The sequence below is a fragment of the Suricata suricatta genome, chromosome 13, assembly GCF_006229205.1.
Source record: "Suricata suricatta isolate VVHF042 chromosome 13, meerkat_22Aug2017_6uvM2_HiC, whole genome shotgun sequence".
In the NCBI taxonomy this organism is placed as follows: Eukaryota; Metazoa; Chordata; class Mammalia; order Carnivora; family Herpestidae; genus Suricata; species Suricata suricatta.
The window spans coordinates 79,436,530-79,453,535 of record NC_043712.1 but is presented as its reverse complement, the minus strand read 5'-3'; the positions used below and the strand labels follow the sequence as shown (position 1 = coordinate 79,453,535).

The following is a 17,006-nucleotide window of genomic DNA, read 5'->3' as shown; positions in this document are numbered from 1 at the left end:
GGTCAGGTGTCCACAAGCAGTGTCTGTCTGTTCTCATCTGAAGAGAAAAGATGGAGATGATCAGAATACAGCTCAGCAGTGCTTTACTGGAAACCTTTGGAGGCCAGGTGTGTTTCGGCATTCAGAGTTTTTTCCGATGTTTAGAAGATAAACGTGGTGCTTGCACCGGTTCCTCCGGAGCGCCCCGTTGGACTCTGGGATGGCAGGCTGCAGTCAAAACTTTTGGTTTTCAGGGCTTTTGGGATTTCAGAATTGTGGTTAAGAGACTGTAGGCCTGAATCATCTCTGATTTTTTTTCTTTTAATTTTTCATGGTGGAAAGCATGTAGTGTAAAATGTACCATTTTTAAGAGTTAACTTAAGTAGTTGAAATCCATTCATATTGCTGTGCAACCAGTGTCCAGAACATTTTTCTTGTTGCAAAACTGAAGCTCTGTATGTATTAAGCAATTCCCCTAAGGGCCTCCCCCACCTCCACCGCCCCACCCCCTCAGCCCTGCCTCTGGCCACCATTCTTCTACGTCCTGACTAGGAATTTAACTGATCTAGGTACCTGATCAAAGTGGACTCATACAGCATGTGTCTTTTGGTGGCTGGCTTGTTTCACTTATTTCGCTGAGCTTATGTCCTCCACATGCCCACATGTTGTAGCATGTTTCAGAATGTCCTTCCTTTTTAAGGCTTGTGTAATATCCCATCACGTGTAAATGCCATATAGCATTTTTTAACCACAAAAATGGTAACGTGTCATAAAAATCAGGTTGCAAATATCTCTTTGAGAGCTTGCTTTCAATTCTTTTGGGTCTATACCCAATTGCTGGCCATCTTTGAGTGTTTTTTTTAAGTTTTAAAATTTCTGAGAGAGAAAGAGAGAGAACGAGTGAGCAGGGAAGAAGGGCAGAGGAGGAGAGAAAGAATCTCAAGCAGGCATGGAGCCTGATGCGGGGCTTGGTCCCATGACTCTGGGATCATGACCTGAGCCGAAATCAAGAGTTAGCTGCCCAACGGACTGAGCCACCCAGGGACTCCCAGCTTTGAACTTTTTGAAAGGACTTCTCAGTGACAAATACCTCTGTGGGGCACAAAGCAAAAGAAATGGACTCTTGAAAAGCTGTAGTCACTGTCATCTATTTGGAACTTGGTTCCAAGGCAGAGTCACCCCTTAGAAACCACCTCCTCCACGCGGAGGACAGGCTATGTTTCTCACGATGGATATGATGGTGAAAGTTCTGGCCTGACCCAGTGGGAGAACTCCTTAGGGACTCACCCCAAACCTGTTGCTCTTTCTTAACACTCCTTTACAAGTTTTCTGATTTTGCCATTCCACTGTGTAATAGCCTTAAGTTATGGAATCTCAGGCTCACAGCCTTTTCTGGTTTCTAAGGCCCCCTGTGCTTCGCCCTCACCCTGCCTACTCCCTGAGGGAGCCCACACTCCCGGACATTGCTCCAAAACCTGCCTGGCGTTGCCCTACTTTCTGACGCTGCCTCCCCTCCCCCCAAATTCCTCATCCCTCACTTCCCTGTTCCTCCAAATCATACCAGCCCTTTAAAGCCCCAATTCAAAGATTATTTTCTTCAAGAAACAGTTCCCGAAGCCTCAGAGAAGGTCATCTTCCAGAATGTCCTATATGTATGTCTCGTACATATTATTCCTTCTCGTTTTTGAGGCAAGAGACTTTCATGTATCTGTTTCCTCTGCTCTTCCAAGCTAGGGTCGGCCCAAGGGCAGCGTCTGGTTCTCTCTTATTTTGGGAGTTCCCAAAGGCACCCTTCACCGCCTTCCATTTCTTCACATACAGAGTTTCCAGGGGAAAAAAATGTTGAAGAAAACCTGGTTTTCCTATTACTAATCACACAGCAAATTAGAAGAGGCAAAGACAGGTGGAAGTGAAAAGTCATAGTGGATTGAGAGACAGTTTGGCAAAATTGTAGCATCTCTTATGTGCAAGACCCTATGCTAGAGGCTGCCGGGGGCAGGAAGGAAAGTCAGACCTCCTTTCTGACCTGGAGCTTATCATGTAGCAGGAGGAACAGGACAAACCGGCAAAGGCCGAATTAGTGTTTGTGCAGGACACGAATATGTGCCCAAGTGCAAGTGGATAGAGCGGGGTTGGCCGTCAGAGTGACACTCGGCGCTTGGGGCCACCAGAGAGAGAAGCGCTTGTGCCCGGGGGCAGAAGGGGAAAGGCTGCTTGGAATCTAGGTATTTGAGATGGACCTTGGATAATGAACAAATAAGGAGAGTGTGTAGAACCCAAGAGAAGAGGTACTTCAGAGGGCAGTGGGGAAATGAGCCCTAGTGGTGCTGGAAAGTTGCAAGGGGTTAAGGGTATGTTTAATGGAGTTTTCTGAGAAATTCTGTGGTTCGGGGGCACCTGGGTGGCTCAGACGGTTAAGCGTCCAACTTTGGCTCAGGTCATGATCTCACAGTTTGTGGTTTCGAGCCCTGTGTCGGGCTCCATGCTGACAGCTCAGAGCCTGGAGCCTGCTTCGGATTCTGTGTCTCCCTCTCTCTGTTCCTCCCCAACTCATGCTCTGTCTCTCTTTGGCTCTCAAAATAAATATATGTTAAAAAAATTAAAAAAGAAATTCTGTGGTTCTCTATCCTGGGTGCCCATTAGTCACCCGAGGGAACCTTTTAAAGAATACCCTAACATTGGCCCTGTACCCAGAGATTCTTAGTTGGCCTGGAGTGGGGGCCTAGGCATCAGTATCTTCTTATTTTTTTTAATTATTCAAAAATAAATAATTGAGAGAGAGAATAAATGGGAGAGGAGAAAAGAGAGAGGGGGATAGAGGTTTTGAAGTGGGCTCTGTGCTGATAGCAGAGAGCCTGATGCGGAGCTTGAACCCATGAACTGCAAGATGATGACCTGAGTGGAAGTCAGATGCTTAACCAACTGAGCCATCCAGGCACCCTGAGTATCTCCTTATGTTTTTAAGTGTATTTTTCCCCCACCACAAAACCAACTCTGTGGTTGTTTCTGATTATAAAACTATAAAAATTTGGACAGCCATAAACATATAGGGCAGAACTTAAAAATTTGAAATCACACCCTTCTGGGTTAGCACCATTAACCATGTGATGTATTTTGGGGGCACCTCTTTATGCATAAAAACACACATGATTTCCCATTAGTAGGAACATATAATTGTTAGTTTTCACTAGGGAGGCTATTTGACAAATGAAATCTTTTGGGGGAAAGAGATGCTTTCTCTCCTCCTTCCCTCTCTGCCCTGTCACCCCAAGTCCCTGGTAACAAACTGGGGTCTCCCCTCAGGTTTGCATGTCCTGTTGCCTTATGCAAATATGTAGGGAATGGGGCTATCAATGATTTATCTTCCAAAAATGGGACGTCGTGTATCTGCTTCCCTGCATATTGTTTTTCTCACTTGAAGGTATATTAGATAAAGATCTAACACCCTCCCCCCTTTTTTTCCCTGTTTTAAAGGTTAGTCCTCTATTTCCTTGTTGTCAGTTGTGGCCTGGGTTTTGGCCCATAAAAACAATGTTGCCACACATACGTTCTCTCCTGGGGGGCTTTTCAGTCCATGGAGGAAGCTCCCAGGTCAGAGATTGTCCATGGTGGAGAATGCATATTTTTTCTTCTGTTGGTCTCATTAAAAAAAAAAAAAATTACACACTCAGGGGGCACCTGGGTGGCTCGGCCAGTTAAGCGTCCAACTTTAGCTCAGGTCATGATCTCATGATTCGTGAGTTCAAGCCCCGCATCAGGCTCAATGCTGACAGCTCAGAGCCTGGAGCCTGCTTTGGATTCTGTGTCTCCCTCTCTCTCTGCCCCTCCCCTCCCCTCCAAAATAAGTAAACATCAAAAAAATTACACATTCAACCATTTGGTGACTATTTTTTGAAGTAAAGCTTAATGATGAAATATACAGGTCTTAAGGGTGCAGTTCATTGAGGTTTAACCAATGGATACATGCACTGTGACAAACGTATTCACTCAGGTATACACACTTCACTTAAATGGAGTCACAGGGTATGTACCTCTCTGGGTCTGGCTTATTTTGCTCAGCATAACATTTTAGAGATTCATCCATGATTTTGTATTGTATCAGTTTTTTTTTTTTTTTTTTTTTTTTGCACACGAGTAGCTCATTATATAAAAATAACACTATTTGTTTAATCCATTCTCCTGCTGGTGGACATGTGTGTCATTTCCAGTTTGGGGATACTACGCACAGAGCTATTATAAACGTTTTTGCGTGGTTGTGGTTTTTCCTGTGAGTCCGATTTCTTTTCTCTGAAGTAAATGAGTGGATACAGCATTGCCCAGGCATGTGGTAGACGGGTGTCTGACTTTACCAGAAGCTGCTATACAGGTTCCCAAAGTGGTTGGGGAAGAAGTATTGTTTTCCATTAAAAATTTTTAAAAAATATTTATTTATTTTTGGGAAAGAGAGATGGAGTAGGGAAGGGTCAGAGAAAGAGGGAGATGCAGAATCAGAAGCAGGCTCCAGCCTCTGAGCTGTCAGCACAGAGCCTGGCACAGGGCTCGAACTCACGAACTGCGAGATCATGACCTGAACTGAAGTCGGACAGTTAACCAGCCAAGCCACCCAGACACCTTGTTTTCAAATTTTTAAAAAATTTTATTTATTTTGAGAGTGAGAGACAGACAGACAGACAGAGCTTGAGTGAGGGAGGGGTGGAGAGCGAGGGAGAGAGAAAATCCCAAGTTGGCTCTGCACTGTCCGTTCAGAGCCCATTTTGTGGCTCAAGATCATGACCTGAGCTGAGCTCAAGAGTGAGACTCTTAACTGACTGAGCCATCGAGGCACCCCAGGGGAATAAGTGTTTTTAATTTAAAATATACGGCTGGTCCCTTTATTAAAGGGCCTCAACTTCCATTTCTAGCAGCGCCCCTCCGCGAGCAACAAGTGTTTTCTCTCTAACCCTTGTCAGTCTGAGGGGTCTGGCGTGGGAGCCCACGGGTGCGGTGGCTTGCAGTTCCGTCATCGCTAGAGGTGGTGTTTTCAAAAGCTTCCCAGGAGATTCTAACAGGCAGCCAGGGTCGAGAACCACAATGCTGGTGACAAGGTGAAGGAGGGAGGACCTGGTGGCATCAGGTAACACTGTCAAGGTTGAAGGGTGGATGTTGTTTATGTAGAGGCTTGAACAGGGTTGTTTGCGGACGGTTAAAGGGATCAAAGAGAAGTTGGAATATACTGCAGAAATATTGGGGCAGAGCTGGAATTAAGAAGGGAGGTGAAGGGTCAGGACAGAAAGAACAAGAAATACAAAACACACAGTTGCCTGGCATCGTTTTGTACAGAGCCTCAGGGCTGTTGGTGTCTGCTGGTAACAGCAATTGATACTCATTATTATTTGGATAATGATTAAACTTTCCAAAAGACTTGTGTAAAGGGATTAACCTTCACCCATCTGGAAAACTGTTCCATCCAGACCAGCTCACCCAGGAAGTTCCAGATAGCTGAAGTTTCCATATACATAGAAGCGTGGTTGTGTGTAAATAATGCAGCTGCGTGTGTGTGCGTGTGTGTGCAGAGCTCAGACAGGCCTGTTTTCTCTCTTAACCGAATGCCTTGTATGAAGAATGGACTCAAGTGGGAGGGAAGTACTTTGTGGGGAGACACCTAGTATTACCTGAGGGAGGCGGAGTCCTTAGGTAGGATTCTGAGGCTTACAGAAGTATAAGAAATAGAACCCGCATGGCATCGTGCTGAAAAGGTGAACTTGGTTGAGCGTGGTGTTTGGGGAGGAGAGCCTTGTGTACATGAGCAGAATGTGGTAGCTCTGACAGCTGCTAGTTTGTAACTACTAACTAGTACTGTCAGCGGTAAGTCAGGGAGTTTTCAGCTGGGGACTTTGAAGGAAGCAGCTCCGGGAAGTGATACTTCCCTGCTGAATTTAGCCCAGTGTAAAAACTCTTACCTGTTATGAAGAGGGGCTAAGAGAAAGCCAGTGATCCCTCAGAGGAAATAACATTCCCCCTGCCCGGACTCTGCCCAGAGAACTGCTGTCTGAACGGCCACAGTAGTCTTCTACTTCTACTTCTAAAAATCTGGTGAAGATATTAGCAGCCGGATGTACCTTCAGATCTGTGAGACGGTGGAAGAAAAAACTGTAACAAACTATAACATGCATGCTTTTGTGTGCGTGTGGGGTGGGGGTGGGTGGGTATGTTGTGGATTAGGTGTGGGGACATTGTTGAGACAACAGGCTTGGTGGACAAACTAGGGAAGAATAGAAACCAAGTGGAAATGAGTGGATAGGGTCCGTTGAGGTAACTCTAGTTGTTTTATTTCTTTTTTTGGTATCAGAGGCAGAATTTATCTCAAAATCTGGGCATCCGTGTTTGATATAATAATGCATCCCTTTCACTGTGGTTTAAAGACGGAGAATAAAAAATGTTACAGAAGCCATGGAGTTTTGGAAGAAGCAAAACTAATCTATGTGGAAAATATCAAAACAGTGTTTGCTTGTAGGAGGGTGGGGCCAGGGATTGATGGGGAAGGGCATGATGGTATTTTCTCTGGTGATGCTATGTTCTCTATGTTGATAAGGGTTTGGGATGCACAAGGGCTGTGCATTGCTTAAAATCCTGCAAATGGCATGCCTAAGATTTGTGTACATAAATTTTGTATGTGTGCATGTAAATTTCACATCCAAAGAAAGAGAAAACCAAACTAAAAAATGTGTATTAATGTGTGTAATCTTCAGTGGACATTTTCCCCTTTGCTTCATAGTCAATGTATATTAAGAGGAACTATGTTTTCTCCACATTTGGAAAAGTATCATGAATTTGTTACTAGAGGGTAAGTGGAGGGTGAGTTTGGTTAGAAGGTAAAAATCTTAATTCAATAAGAAAGAAGATTCATTTTTCTTCTTAAGTAACTAAAACACTGTAGATGGTCAGTTATTAAAGATTCCTGAAGAATTTTGTAGCTAGTGATGGCAAAGCTGCCTAATTAACCTAACAAGTATGAAAAAAGCATGGCTTTTCCTTGTAGCCAAAATGGAGCAGCCAGCTCTAACTGCTCAAGAGGCGGAACAAGTTAAGTATGAATTTCGGCTCCTAAATTATGGGTCTTAATTAGCCAATGTCAGGTTTTGCATATTTTCACAACTTAATTCAAGGGAAGCTTAGAAATATGGCCAAAAGTTTGCCAAACATTTCACTATAAATATGAGATTACTCATCTCTGATGTTATCACTTCAAATAAAGAAAATAACTAGAATATGTGACCACACTGAAGATGTCAACTGAGCGATCTTGTTAAGCCCATGTGGTTTGGGGCTACTATTCACTAAATATAACCTGTGTTTCTTATAGGCCTTTGGTAGCTTGACCTTCCCTACCCACCTGGAGTTAGGTAGAGCCATAAAATTTGCTTTGGCAGTGAAAAGTGAGCTAAAGCGATGAGTGTCATTTCCAAGAGGAAGATTTAGGCTGGAGTTACAAGATTTAGCAAGTTAAAAACACAGGGCCCCCAATTAAATTTGAATATCAAATAAACAGCTAGTAGGGGTTTGTTTGTTTGTTTGTTTGTTTACTATAGATATCTCTCATGCAGTATTTTAGGACCTCATTATACTAAACAATGATGTTGTTTATCTGGATTCAAATTTAACTATGTGTCCCATATTTTTTTTGGCAACCCTATTTTAAGTACCAGTGTGCATTTTTTCATGTGCTCACCACCTCTGGCATAGCAATCATCAATCTCAAGACGGCAGGTTCTCCACCAACCAAGGTCCCTAGTGGAATATGATGAGCAGAGCCCCTGCTGACCTGCAGTGGGCATGTAGGATATTCAAGAAATAACCTTGTTGTTACAACAGCATTCCCTAGCCTGTCCTGACTGATACAGATACTGTCTGGCATGGAAACTTACCATATCTCATTCTGTAGGATTGGTGCTCCTGTGTGTAGCCTATGTGTTTATTCTTAATAACCGAACTGTTCTCCTTTTCCCCCTTCAGGTGGACTTAGGCGAAGGCAAGATTTGCTTCTGTTGTGAAGAATTTCAACCAGCCAAATGCACAGACAAAGAAAATGCCTTGAAACTCTTTCCGGTTCAGCCTTGTAATGCTGTTCACCTGCTACTCAAGGTATCTCGAATGGATTCGACCCCCATCAGTGAAAGTGCTGTAGGGCCCCCAATAAGGCAAAGTTACTTGAAATAGTCCTACTCTGTTACCTCCCTCCAATGGTAGGGCTGCTGAAAGCAGATAGGAGCCAACCCAGGGACAGAACTGGATTCAGGAAAAAGCATAGATTACTGTGTGTCTCTTAAATTATGAATGGATGGCTTTCTTTGTGTTCAGGAATTATAAGATGGCGAGAAATGTAAAGAAGCCTAAATATGCACATATATGTGTACATATATTTATGTACATGAATATCCATACACACACATATATGATGCAGCTTTTAGTAAAGCCTTTATTTTATTTGTTTTAACTTTTTAAAAAATGTTTAGTTACTTTTTGAGAGGGAGCGAGACAGAGAGTGAGCAGGGGTGGGGCAGAGAGAGAGGGTGACACAGAATCAGGAGCAGGCTCCAGGCTCCTGCTGACAGCACAGAGCCCAGTGCAGGGCCTGAACCCATGATCCGCGAGATCCTGCCCTGAGCTGAAGTTGGATGCTTAACTGACTGAGCCACCCGGGCACCCTGGCTTTTATTGTATATTTGAAGTAGGCCCACACCCATGTGGGTTTGAACTTAACGAACCTGAGATTAAGAGTTGCATGCTCTATGAACCGAGCCCGCCAGGCACCCAGGCGGGCTTAAGCAAAACCTTTACACTGCATGCCCGATTGTCCTTGTCCTGATCCTCCTTGTTGGCTTCAGCAAGCCCTGCAGGCTGTTGGGTGCTGCCCAGCCAGGACCCATAGGCTTGGGAGAGTTATTGGTTAGGAAATGCAAGAGAAATTCCAGCATTCTACCTCTTGTTTAATAGGCAGTAACTATAGTAACTGAGAGATTGAAAATAAATGATCCCAGTTGCAGAGAAATTAAAAATCACCCTTTATTAGGGAGTTGGATGAAAGTTGTGTCCTGGCTTAAGTAAAGCCCGCCAGCCCCATGAGTGACAAGATCAGTTGGTGAACCCTGAGGTATGAGCTTTTGGATAATCCCTCACTGACAGCTGGGTTTTCTTCAGATCTTTCTGTTGGGTTTGTTTTTTGTTCAAAGGAGGAGTGTCTCAGCAGCCAGTCTCTGAAATTGTATAGAATGTGAAAATGGCCTACTTTCTTTGGCTTCTTGGATTTACAGTAGCCAAATCACCCCCAAACTTTCCGAGCCAGGACCCCACTTGGGCAAAGCCTCACTAAGGAGCCAGGACTGTGGCAACAGAAACTTTTGGAATTGCCTCTCCTGCTATTTTGAGATATGTGTTTAGAGAAGAGACGTCTTATTTACACTCTGGCTGGCCTGCCTCCCTGCGTTGTCATAGTTAGGTGCCCAGGACAGGCCAGCCGGTCGCTCCTGAAATAGAATCTGCGGCCACAGATTAAACAGCACGCTGTCCTGCTGTGAGGCTGCAGGCTGGGGGGCTGGGAATTGTTATCACTGGCGACCCCCAACTTCAGAAGAGACACTCATTGCTCTCCTGGAAGGAACATTTTCAAATGATGCTCTGATGCTTGCAAAAAGAAAAATTGTAATACCAGGGCTTTCGGGGACAGGAAGCTTCCGAGATAAGTTTTTAAGATTAAGAAGCATACATTACTGCCTGAGAGTCCTAGTAATAGCCAGCATTTACCTGGCATTACCATGAGCCAAACATCAAAGCCCTTTGCGTGTATTTTCTCATGAGAATTGCCTTATTGGGCAATTCTATTGTTCTGTTAATAATACAATAATATTCCATTCTATTAATAATATTATCATTATTTTTAAAAGTTTTGATATTGCCTTCTGGTCATCAGCTTTGAAGTACTCAGCGGTGTTATTATTATTTCCCTGTTCTAGAAAGTTCTTTTCGCCCTGTGTGCCTTGAATGCCCTGACCACCACTGTCTGCTTGGTGGCAGCTGCCCTTCGCTACCTCCAGATATTTGCAGCCCGAAGATCCTGCATCGTAAGTCCATCCACAGGGGGATGACTGTGTGGCCCTGAGCCTTTGTGGCGGAGGCCGTTGACTAACCAAGGTGCTGTTTAATTAGGATGAATCCCAGATTTCTGTCGAAGAGGTGGAAGAACACGGACGGATCCCAGACCCCGATGACTTCGTGCCGCCGGTGCCCCCGCCTTCCTATTTTGCCACATTTTACTCATGCACACCCCGGATGAACCGCAGGTAGCCTTACGGAGTGCCCCCACCCCAGCTCTCCGTTCTGAGGAGCCAAGGGTCTCTAGGATTCACGGCCCATTGTGTTCTTTTCAGGATTTTCTATCCCCCTCCCCCACGCCGCCCTTTAGTCTGATAAACTGGTGAAACCAAAGAAAAGACACATCTTAACCTAAGGATATACTTTTCCCACTTCAGTTACCTTCGCTGGAAAACTGACACCCAGCGAGATGGCCGCTGTAATGTGACAAGATTGAGAGCTGCCGTTGCCCCGGAAACGAGCTCAGGCCAAATCGATGTTCATTATAATACCATCAGCAGGTTCCCAAATCATGACATTCTTCCTGGCCATTAAAAAATGATTAATTATTCACAACATCTCCCTGGTCTAGTCTAGAAAAAAGACACCATGCTTATTTTCTTTTTCAAATTCTAGCTCAAAATTTATCGTTTGTTTCTTACATCTCAGGAATAACTACCTGCAGAAAGAAATACTGCATGTGTTCCTTGGGGTGGTAGCAACTTCTAGAATTATACCTCTCTAAAGGATGACTTTATTTATTCATTCAACAAAAGTTTAATCAGTCCTTGGCTGCTTCCAGTGACCATGCTGGGTTATTGACATTCTAAATGACTTAGATCTGCCTCGGTCCCCTCTCGGGGCTCACAGGCTGGGGCATTACCAAGGAGTATTGCAAGGCTCCTAACAGTTCTCAAGAGAGAGATTTGAGTGCATCAACCTGTGATGGTGAGTGGGCTGCGGAGAGCTGGAAGAAGTCAGCCAGCCAGAGCTGGCTTCCTGGATGAAGTGATCCTGAGCCGAATTTAAGACAAGCGGACTATATTTAAGCTTCCAAAAGAAAAACCTCTGAATTCTATGAGGGATTAGCGTTTTTGGCTCAATATTCAGAGGGCCAGGAATTTCTATTTTTAATCCCCAAGGTACACATGCAGAGTTGTCAAATTTGGTGCCAGGCTTGAGGTTTTTGCAAATCCCATTTTTTTATGTTTGTTTATTTTTGAGACAGAGAGAGACAGAGTGCGAACAAGGGAGGGGCAGAGAGAGAGGGAGACACAGATTCTGAAACAGGCTCCAGGCTCTGAGCTGTCAGCACAGAACCCAATGCGGGGTTCAAACCCACGAACCGTGAGATCATGACCTGAGCCGAAGTCGGACACTCCCCCCAGGTGCCCCTGGAAATCCATTTTCTACTGCTCAGGGCAGCCACATGTGGCTTTGAGATAGGTCACCAGTGGGAGCAACCACGGAGATGCTGTTCATGTTCTTTTCCATGGGTTCTCTTCCTGACTTGTCGCCCTAAACCCCACCTCCACGCCCTTTCCTGCTCACCCACCCAGGGGGAGGTAGGGATGGCCACAAAGCCGGAGGGGACAGCTGCTGGGTGCGTGGGGGACAGCTGCTGGGTGCGTGGGGAACAGCTCACCCGCCCTGTTGTTCAGCCAGTGGTGTGCTAGAATTTTGAATGACTTCCCTAGTCTTTTAGGAAGTGAGCCAAGAAATACATGGGCCAGAGAGCTATAGCAATAGAACACATATTCCTTGTGCACCTAGAACACCTTTGCTCATACTGTAGCCCACTTTCAGGCTGTGTGCAGCGGACGTGTTGGAAGGCAGTAGAAAATGCCTGTTATTTCATGGCTGGGAAGAGAAATGCCCTCTTCGGGAAGAAGAATTAATTGGCTCTCTGAGATTGTGGGTGAGCCCTTGCTTGACCTAAGAGGAGGCCACAGACAGATTTAATTTCCTGCAGTGGCAGAAAGGGAAAGTGACTCATGCGGGGGTAGGAGTCTTGCTGCCTAGCAGTGCCCCTCCCCCTTCCTTCCCTGCTCTTCCATTTCTCTTATCAGTTCCTCCATAGTAATGCTTATCCGCATGGGTATTTCCACCCTTTGGGATCTGAGTGCATCCCTGGATTTGCCCCTCTGAGTCCTGAGACTACCACCCTCCAAATCCAGACAAGCTTCTCACTAAGGGCTTTGCCTTTCAGAACTTTCCAGAAGGAACATGGAGGAGGGTGTTAAAGTAATACATCCTTATGAGAAAGAAGACACTGCTGGGCCTGAACTATATACCTGGAGGCCTAGATCATATCTCCAGTGGGCAAACACCCATATTTTGTGAAATTCTCCCAATAGCAGAGGGCAGTCTATGTTCCTTATTAAAATGGCTACATTTATTCACCTTTACACACATATTCTATCAAATGAATTCTTATATTTGACCAACTTTGCTAGATTTTTAGACATCTACCTTATAGACACTAGCTATTCAACTCTTAACTGGTAATTTTTTTTCTCGTAAGCAGGCAGGCAAGAATATCGACCAATGTTTTCTTTAATATTTCCACAACCGGTTATGGTATGGTAAGAGTTTTCACACAATGGAAGCTCGCACTTCCTGTAGATATTATGACCTCTCAGGTTTATTTATTTAACGTCTATAAATACAACCACTTCATGCATTGGTACCTCCTTTGGAAAAGGCTTCTCAAATTACTGTCATAAACAGAAACCTGATTGCAGTGAAGGTTTCTGTCTAAAAATGGGTTTCTAGCTTGCTTGATCTGTAAGAGCAGCAGGGGCTGTGTCCTCTTCCTCTACCACGCCCGGGGGGCCCCCCATCCTCAGAAATTGCTTGGAGCCAGGAGTCAAGAAGGAGAGCCTCCGACCTATTCCATGACTGTGGACCTAGTTGAACCGTGGTGATGTAATATGTTACAGAAAATTTAAGATTCTAGAAAACTGAACAGGGGCATTTATTTCTTGGTGGTGAACGTGACAAACTCATTTCCGTTCCTAATGAAATTCAAAACCCAAACTCAAGCCAGGCTGTGCCGGTGGGTGACTTGGTGCCCAGTGCGCCCCTGCCTGGCATCCGCACCACTTTTCCAGGACATAGGGGAGGACCACACCTCGCTATCTTACTTGCTGTATGACCCTTGCCTGAGTTCTCAAGGCCTCATGGTCAACTGAAAGCAGAACGCATTTGGCATGATCTGTTGGGGTTTCCTGTCCATCTTCAGTACTCACAAGCGTGCACCAATGAAGGCTTCCTGGAGAGTTTGGGATGAACTTGAAAGAGCCCAAACTCTGGAGTCTCTTACCAGGCTGACCCTGGGGGACCTCTTACCACTTGTGAGCCCCAGGATCCTCCTTCACCTGTGGTGTCACATGGCCACTCAGCTGATTGTTAAGAGGTAACTATCTCTTTATCTGTGTGGGCCCCACCACAGGCAATTAGAGGTAAGGCCTGGGCCTTCCATAGTTTGCCAGCCTCCCTGGTGATTCTGTTCCCTAGCTGGGGTCAGGAGCCACCAGGGGTCAGGAGAAAACCTGCCAGGACATAGCAGACCTTTCTCCCTCCCCAGATCCCTGTGTACCCATAGGAGGTGAAATAGGGAACAGTGTTTAATAGGAAAGGAACTTTCCTTCTCTCTTCTAGGAGCATCTTCTCCCACACAGAGGCGTTCTTGGTCATCACAGTAACCACAATCAGAAGCCATTCAGTCGCAGTCAATTTAGAGAAAATGTGCACCCTTCCCCCCCCCCCCAGTTTTCCTTCTTGAAGAGTTTAAGATGTAAAATGGAGGTCTGTTTGACCTCCTGCTCCCAAGCAAACAATGTCTTCTCTCTCAACCTACAGGTAGCTCCTGGGTAGGGAATATCAAACAAAAGAGCACCAGAGCTAATGAAAAACAGGCAAAGCGGAGGTTGTCACCTTCCTGGGGAGGACACAGCATGGAGAAACCCAGGGGGAGCAGCACGCCTGAGGGGCTCAGTCGGTGAAGCGTCAGACTCTTGGTTTTGGCTCAGGTCATGATCTTGGGGTTTCGTGGGTTCAAGCCCTACGTTGGGCTCTATGCTGGCAGCATGGAGCCTGCTTGGGATTCTCTCCCTGTCCGTCTGCCCCTGCCCCACTCACGCTATGTCTGTCCCTCTCAAAAATACATAAATAAACTTAAAAGCAGGGGGAGCTGGCTGAGGGATTTGGGAGTGCAGGATAGAAGGCTCTGGAGAGGAGGAAGGAGTCCCTAGGGCTCACCGAGTGAAACCAGCCCCCCTGTTCACTGGTTGTACCGTTAGGAAACAAGAACATCACATCTTTCTCAGCTTTTTCCTCCACCAGAATGGGCACAGGCATGAAGTGGAACAACTGTAAGCACCCCCCCGCCCCCCCCCAGCACCTTTCTGAGAAAAGCAGCCGCTGCCTGGAGGTGGCCCAGAATCAGTCACCCGTCCCCCCTCAGCTGACCTCCCGTTTTCACATTTCAAGAGGAGACATTCAACGTTTGCTCCTACCTCTTATTTTCATTCTCCACTGCTCCACAGCCTGAGTTCAGATGCTCTGGTCTTCTTGTGCCTTTTAGAAAATGAGATATAATTGACCTGGAACATTCGATTAGCTTCAGGTGTGTGGCTTAGTATTTGTGGATATTGTAGAGTGATCACCGTGACAAGTCACCACACATAGTTACAGGATTGTTTTTCTTGGGATGAGAACTCTTAGGACTTACTCTCTTAGCAGCTTTCAAATGCAATACAACAGTAGTAACCGCAGTCACCATGCTGAGTGTTACGTCCCCAGGACTGACTTATTTTTTAACTGGAAGTTTCGGCAAAGGGTGCACGTGTCTGTGGATTTTAAACTGTCACTTTACAATTTAGGTTCTTTACTATCTAGATTATCTGCCTGCATGTGTGTAGTTTTTTATAAACAGAGGCAGAAAATCTTGAGGCTTGTTTCTTCATTTGTTTGCTTTGGAGAGTCCCTCACTCAGACAGAAACCACATGCCTGGCATGAAGCCAGCGCTCAGTCGGTGTTTGTTGACTGACTACATTTCAGATGGGTTACTCTGTGATTCTCCCATAGTGTGCTGCTTCTCCTTGAGCTGTGATGTTGCTCACTTCTCTGGAAAAATTAATTCATCCCTTCAAATATTTAACAAATAGTGAATCAGCCATTAGGGAAACCCAGGGAAGAGATCTCGTCATAACTTAATGTAAGAAATCGAGCTTCCCTGAGTCCCTAGTTTTGTTTTCTCTTTCATTGAGGTGAACTTCTCATACCATGAGTGGAACCATTGGGAAGTGTACCGTGGAGTGGCATTTGGTACAATCACCGGGTTGTGTAACCTCCACTCTATCTGGTTCTACAGAGCTCTCATCCCCTCCAGGGAGCCCGGTACCCACTGAGTAGTCACTCCCCAGCCCCCTTCCCCCAGCCCCTGGCCACCACTAACCTGCTTTCTGTCTTTGGGGTTATCGCTTGCTTTGGATTTAAAAGGAGTGATGGCAGGGGCGCCTGGGTGGCTCAGTCGGACCCCAACTTCAGCTCAGGTCATGATCTCACGGTTTATTAAGTTCAAGCCCCACATCGGGCTGCTGACAGCTCAGAGCCTGGAGCCTCCTTTGGATTCTGTGTCTCCCTCTCTCTGCCCCTCCCCCACTCATGCTCTCTCTCAAAAATAAATAAAAACATTAAAAACAATAAAAGGAATGATGGCATTGCATTTTATACGTTGACACTTGCCTAAGAAACTCTGGGCTCTCCATCAGAGAGCAGCTTAGGGCCTGCTCCAGGGCCGGGAGAGGGTCACGGAGGGGTGAGGGGCCATCCACACTGTCAGTGGGTAACCCTCCAGGGGCAAAGGCCATCATGCCGTTGCAACTGCCATCAGATGTGTAGAATGTGCTTCCTGATGCCAAGATGCTTTTTCTAGGATGGTCGTTCCCGATGTTATTCCACTCCCACATATCTACGGAGCGCGAATCAAAGGTGTGGAAGTGTTCTGTCCTTTGGACCCCCCGCCTCCCTATGAGGCTGTGGTGAGCCAGACGGACCAGGAGCAGGTACGGTCTATCGTTTCTCTTTGGTACTTGTGAGTGCTAGTAGGAAACGCAGCGTGGGGCACAGAGAACAGCGGGAGACTGGGCTCTACCCTTGCTTTGAAGTTCTGTGGGGTCCAGATGGGGGTGGAGTTGAATATCACCAGATAACCCTCTTTTCTCCCGTAGGGATCTTCATTCCACATGCCAGAAGGATCAGAAGGTGCCACAAGCCCCTTGGAGCCCATCTGCGTGCCAGCAACTCAAGGTAATAAATATATTATCACTGCTCAAACTCAGGGTTCAGTGGTGCAAGACACAAAATAGTGCCCAATATGATATTTAGAGGTCAGACACCTTGGAGCCAATGGTCCATACTATATCCTTCTATCCAAGTATAAAATTACTGTCAACAATGAGAGTTGGCAAGTGGGAGATACTGTGTGAACAGAAATAAAGATATCTTTAAAATCTTTAAGGAGTGAGGCGCCTGGGGGGCTCACTCGGTGATGCGTCCAGCTTCAGCTCAGGTCATGATCTCACGGTTCCTGGGTTCCAGCCCCGTGTCAGGCTCCATGCTAACAGCTCAGAGCCTGGAACCTGCTTCAGATTCTGTGTCTCCCTCTCTCTCTGCCCCTCCCCCACTTGCACTGTATGTCTGGCTCCCTTTAAAAAAATTTTTTTAAACAATCTTTTAGGAGCAACTAGACTCTTTGACCTATGGAATGGATTACAGATTATAATTTGGCGTTCCCGTGTTTTCCCATCTAAGATTTTTTTCTCTCCTGTTAAAATAAGCTGGGCTCTTTTAAAGGGAAAAGGGAGTTTTGTTGATTGCAGGCTGACACCCTGTGTGGCTGCAGTGTCGTTTA

General features: G+C 45.8%; 1 protein-coding gene across 3 annotated transcripts in view; it reads left to right on the top strand.

Annotated features, from left to right (window-relative positions):
* The window catches only part of FAM189A2 (family with sequence similarity 189 member A2), a 64,014-nt gene that overhangs the window by 38,802 nt on the left and 8,206 nt on the right, over nucleotides 1–17,006 (top strand). For all 3 annotated transcript variants that reach the window (XM_029920897.1, XM_029920895.1, XM_029920896.1), the window contains exons 4-8: nucleotides 7,972–8,100; nucleotides 9,969–10,076; nucleotides 10,162–10,295; nucleotides 16,029–16,158; nucleotides 16,324–16,402. In XM_029920897.1, coding sequence (XP_029776757.1) covers nucleotides 7,972–8,100; nucleotides 9,969–10,076; nucleotides 10,162–10,295; nucleotides 16,029–16,158; nucleotides 16,324–16,402 — 580 coding nt within the window. The remainder of the gene's footprint in view (nucleotides 1–7,971; nucleotides 8,101–9,968; nucleotides 10,077–10,161; nucleotides 10,296–16,028; nucleotides 16,159–16,323; nucleotides 16,403–17,006) is intronic.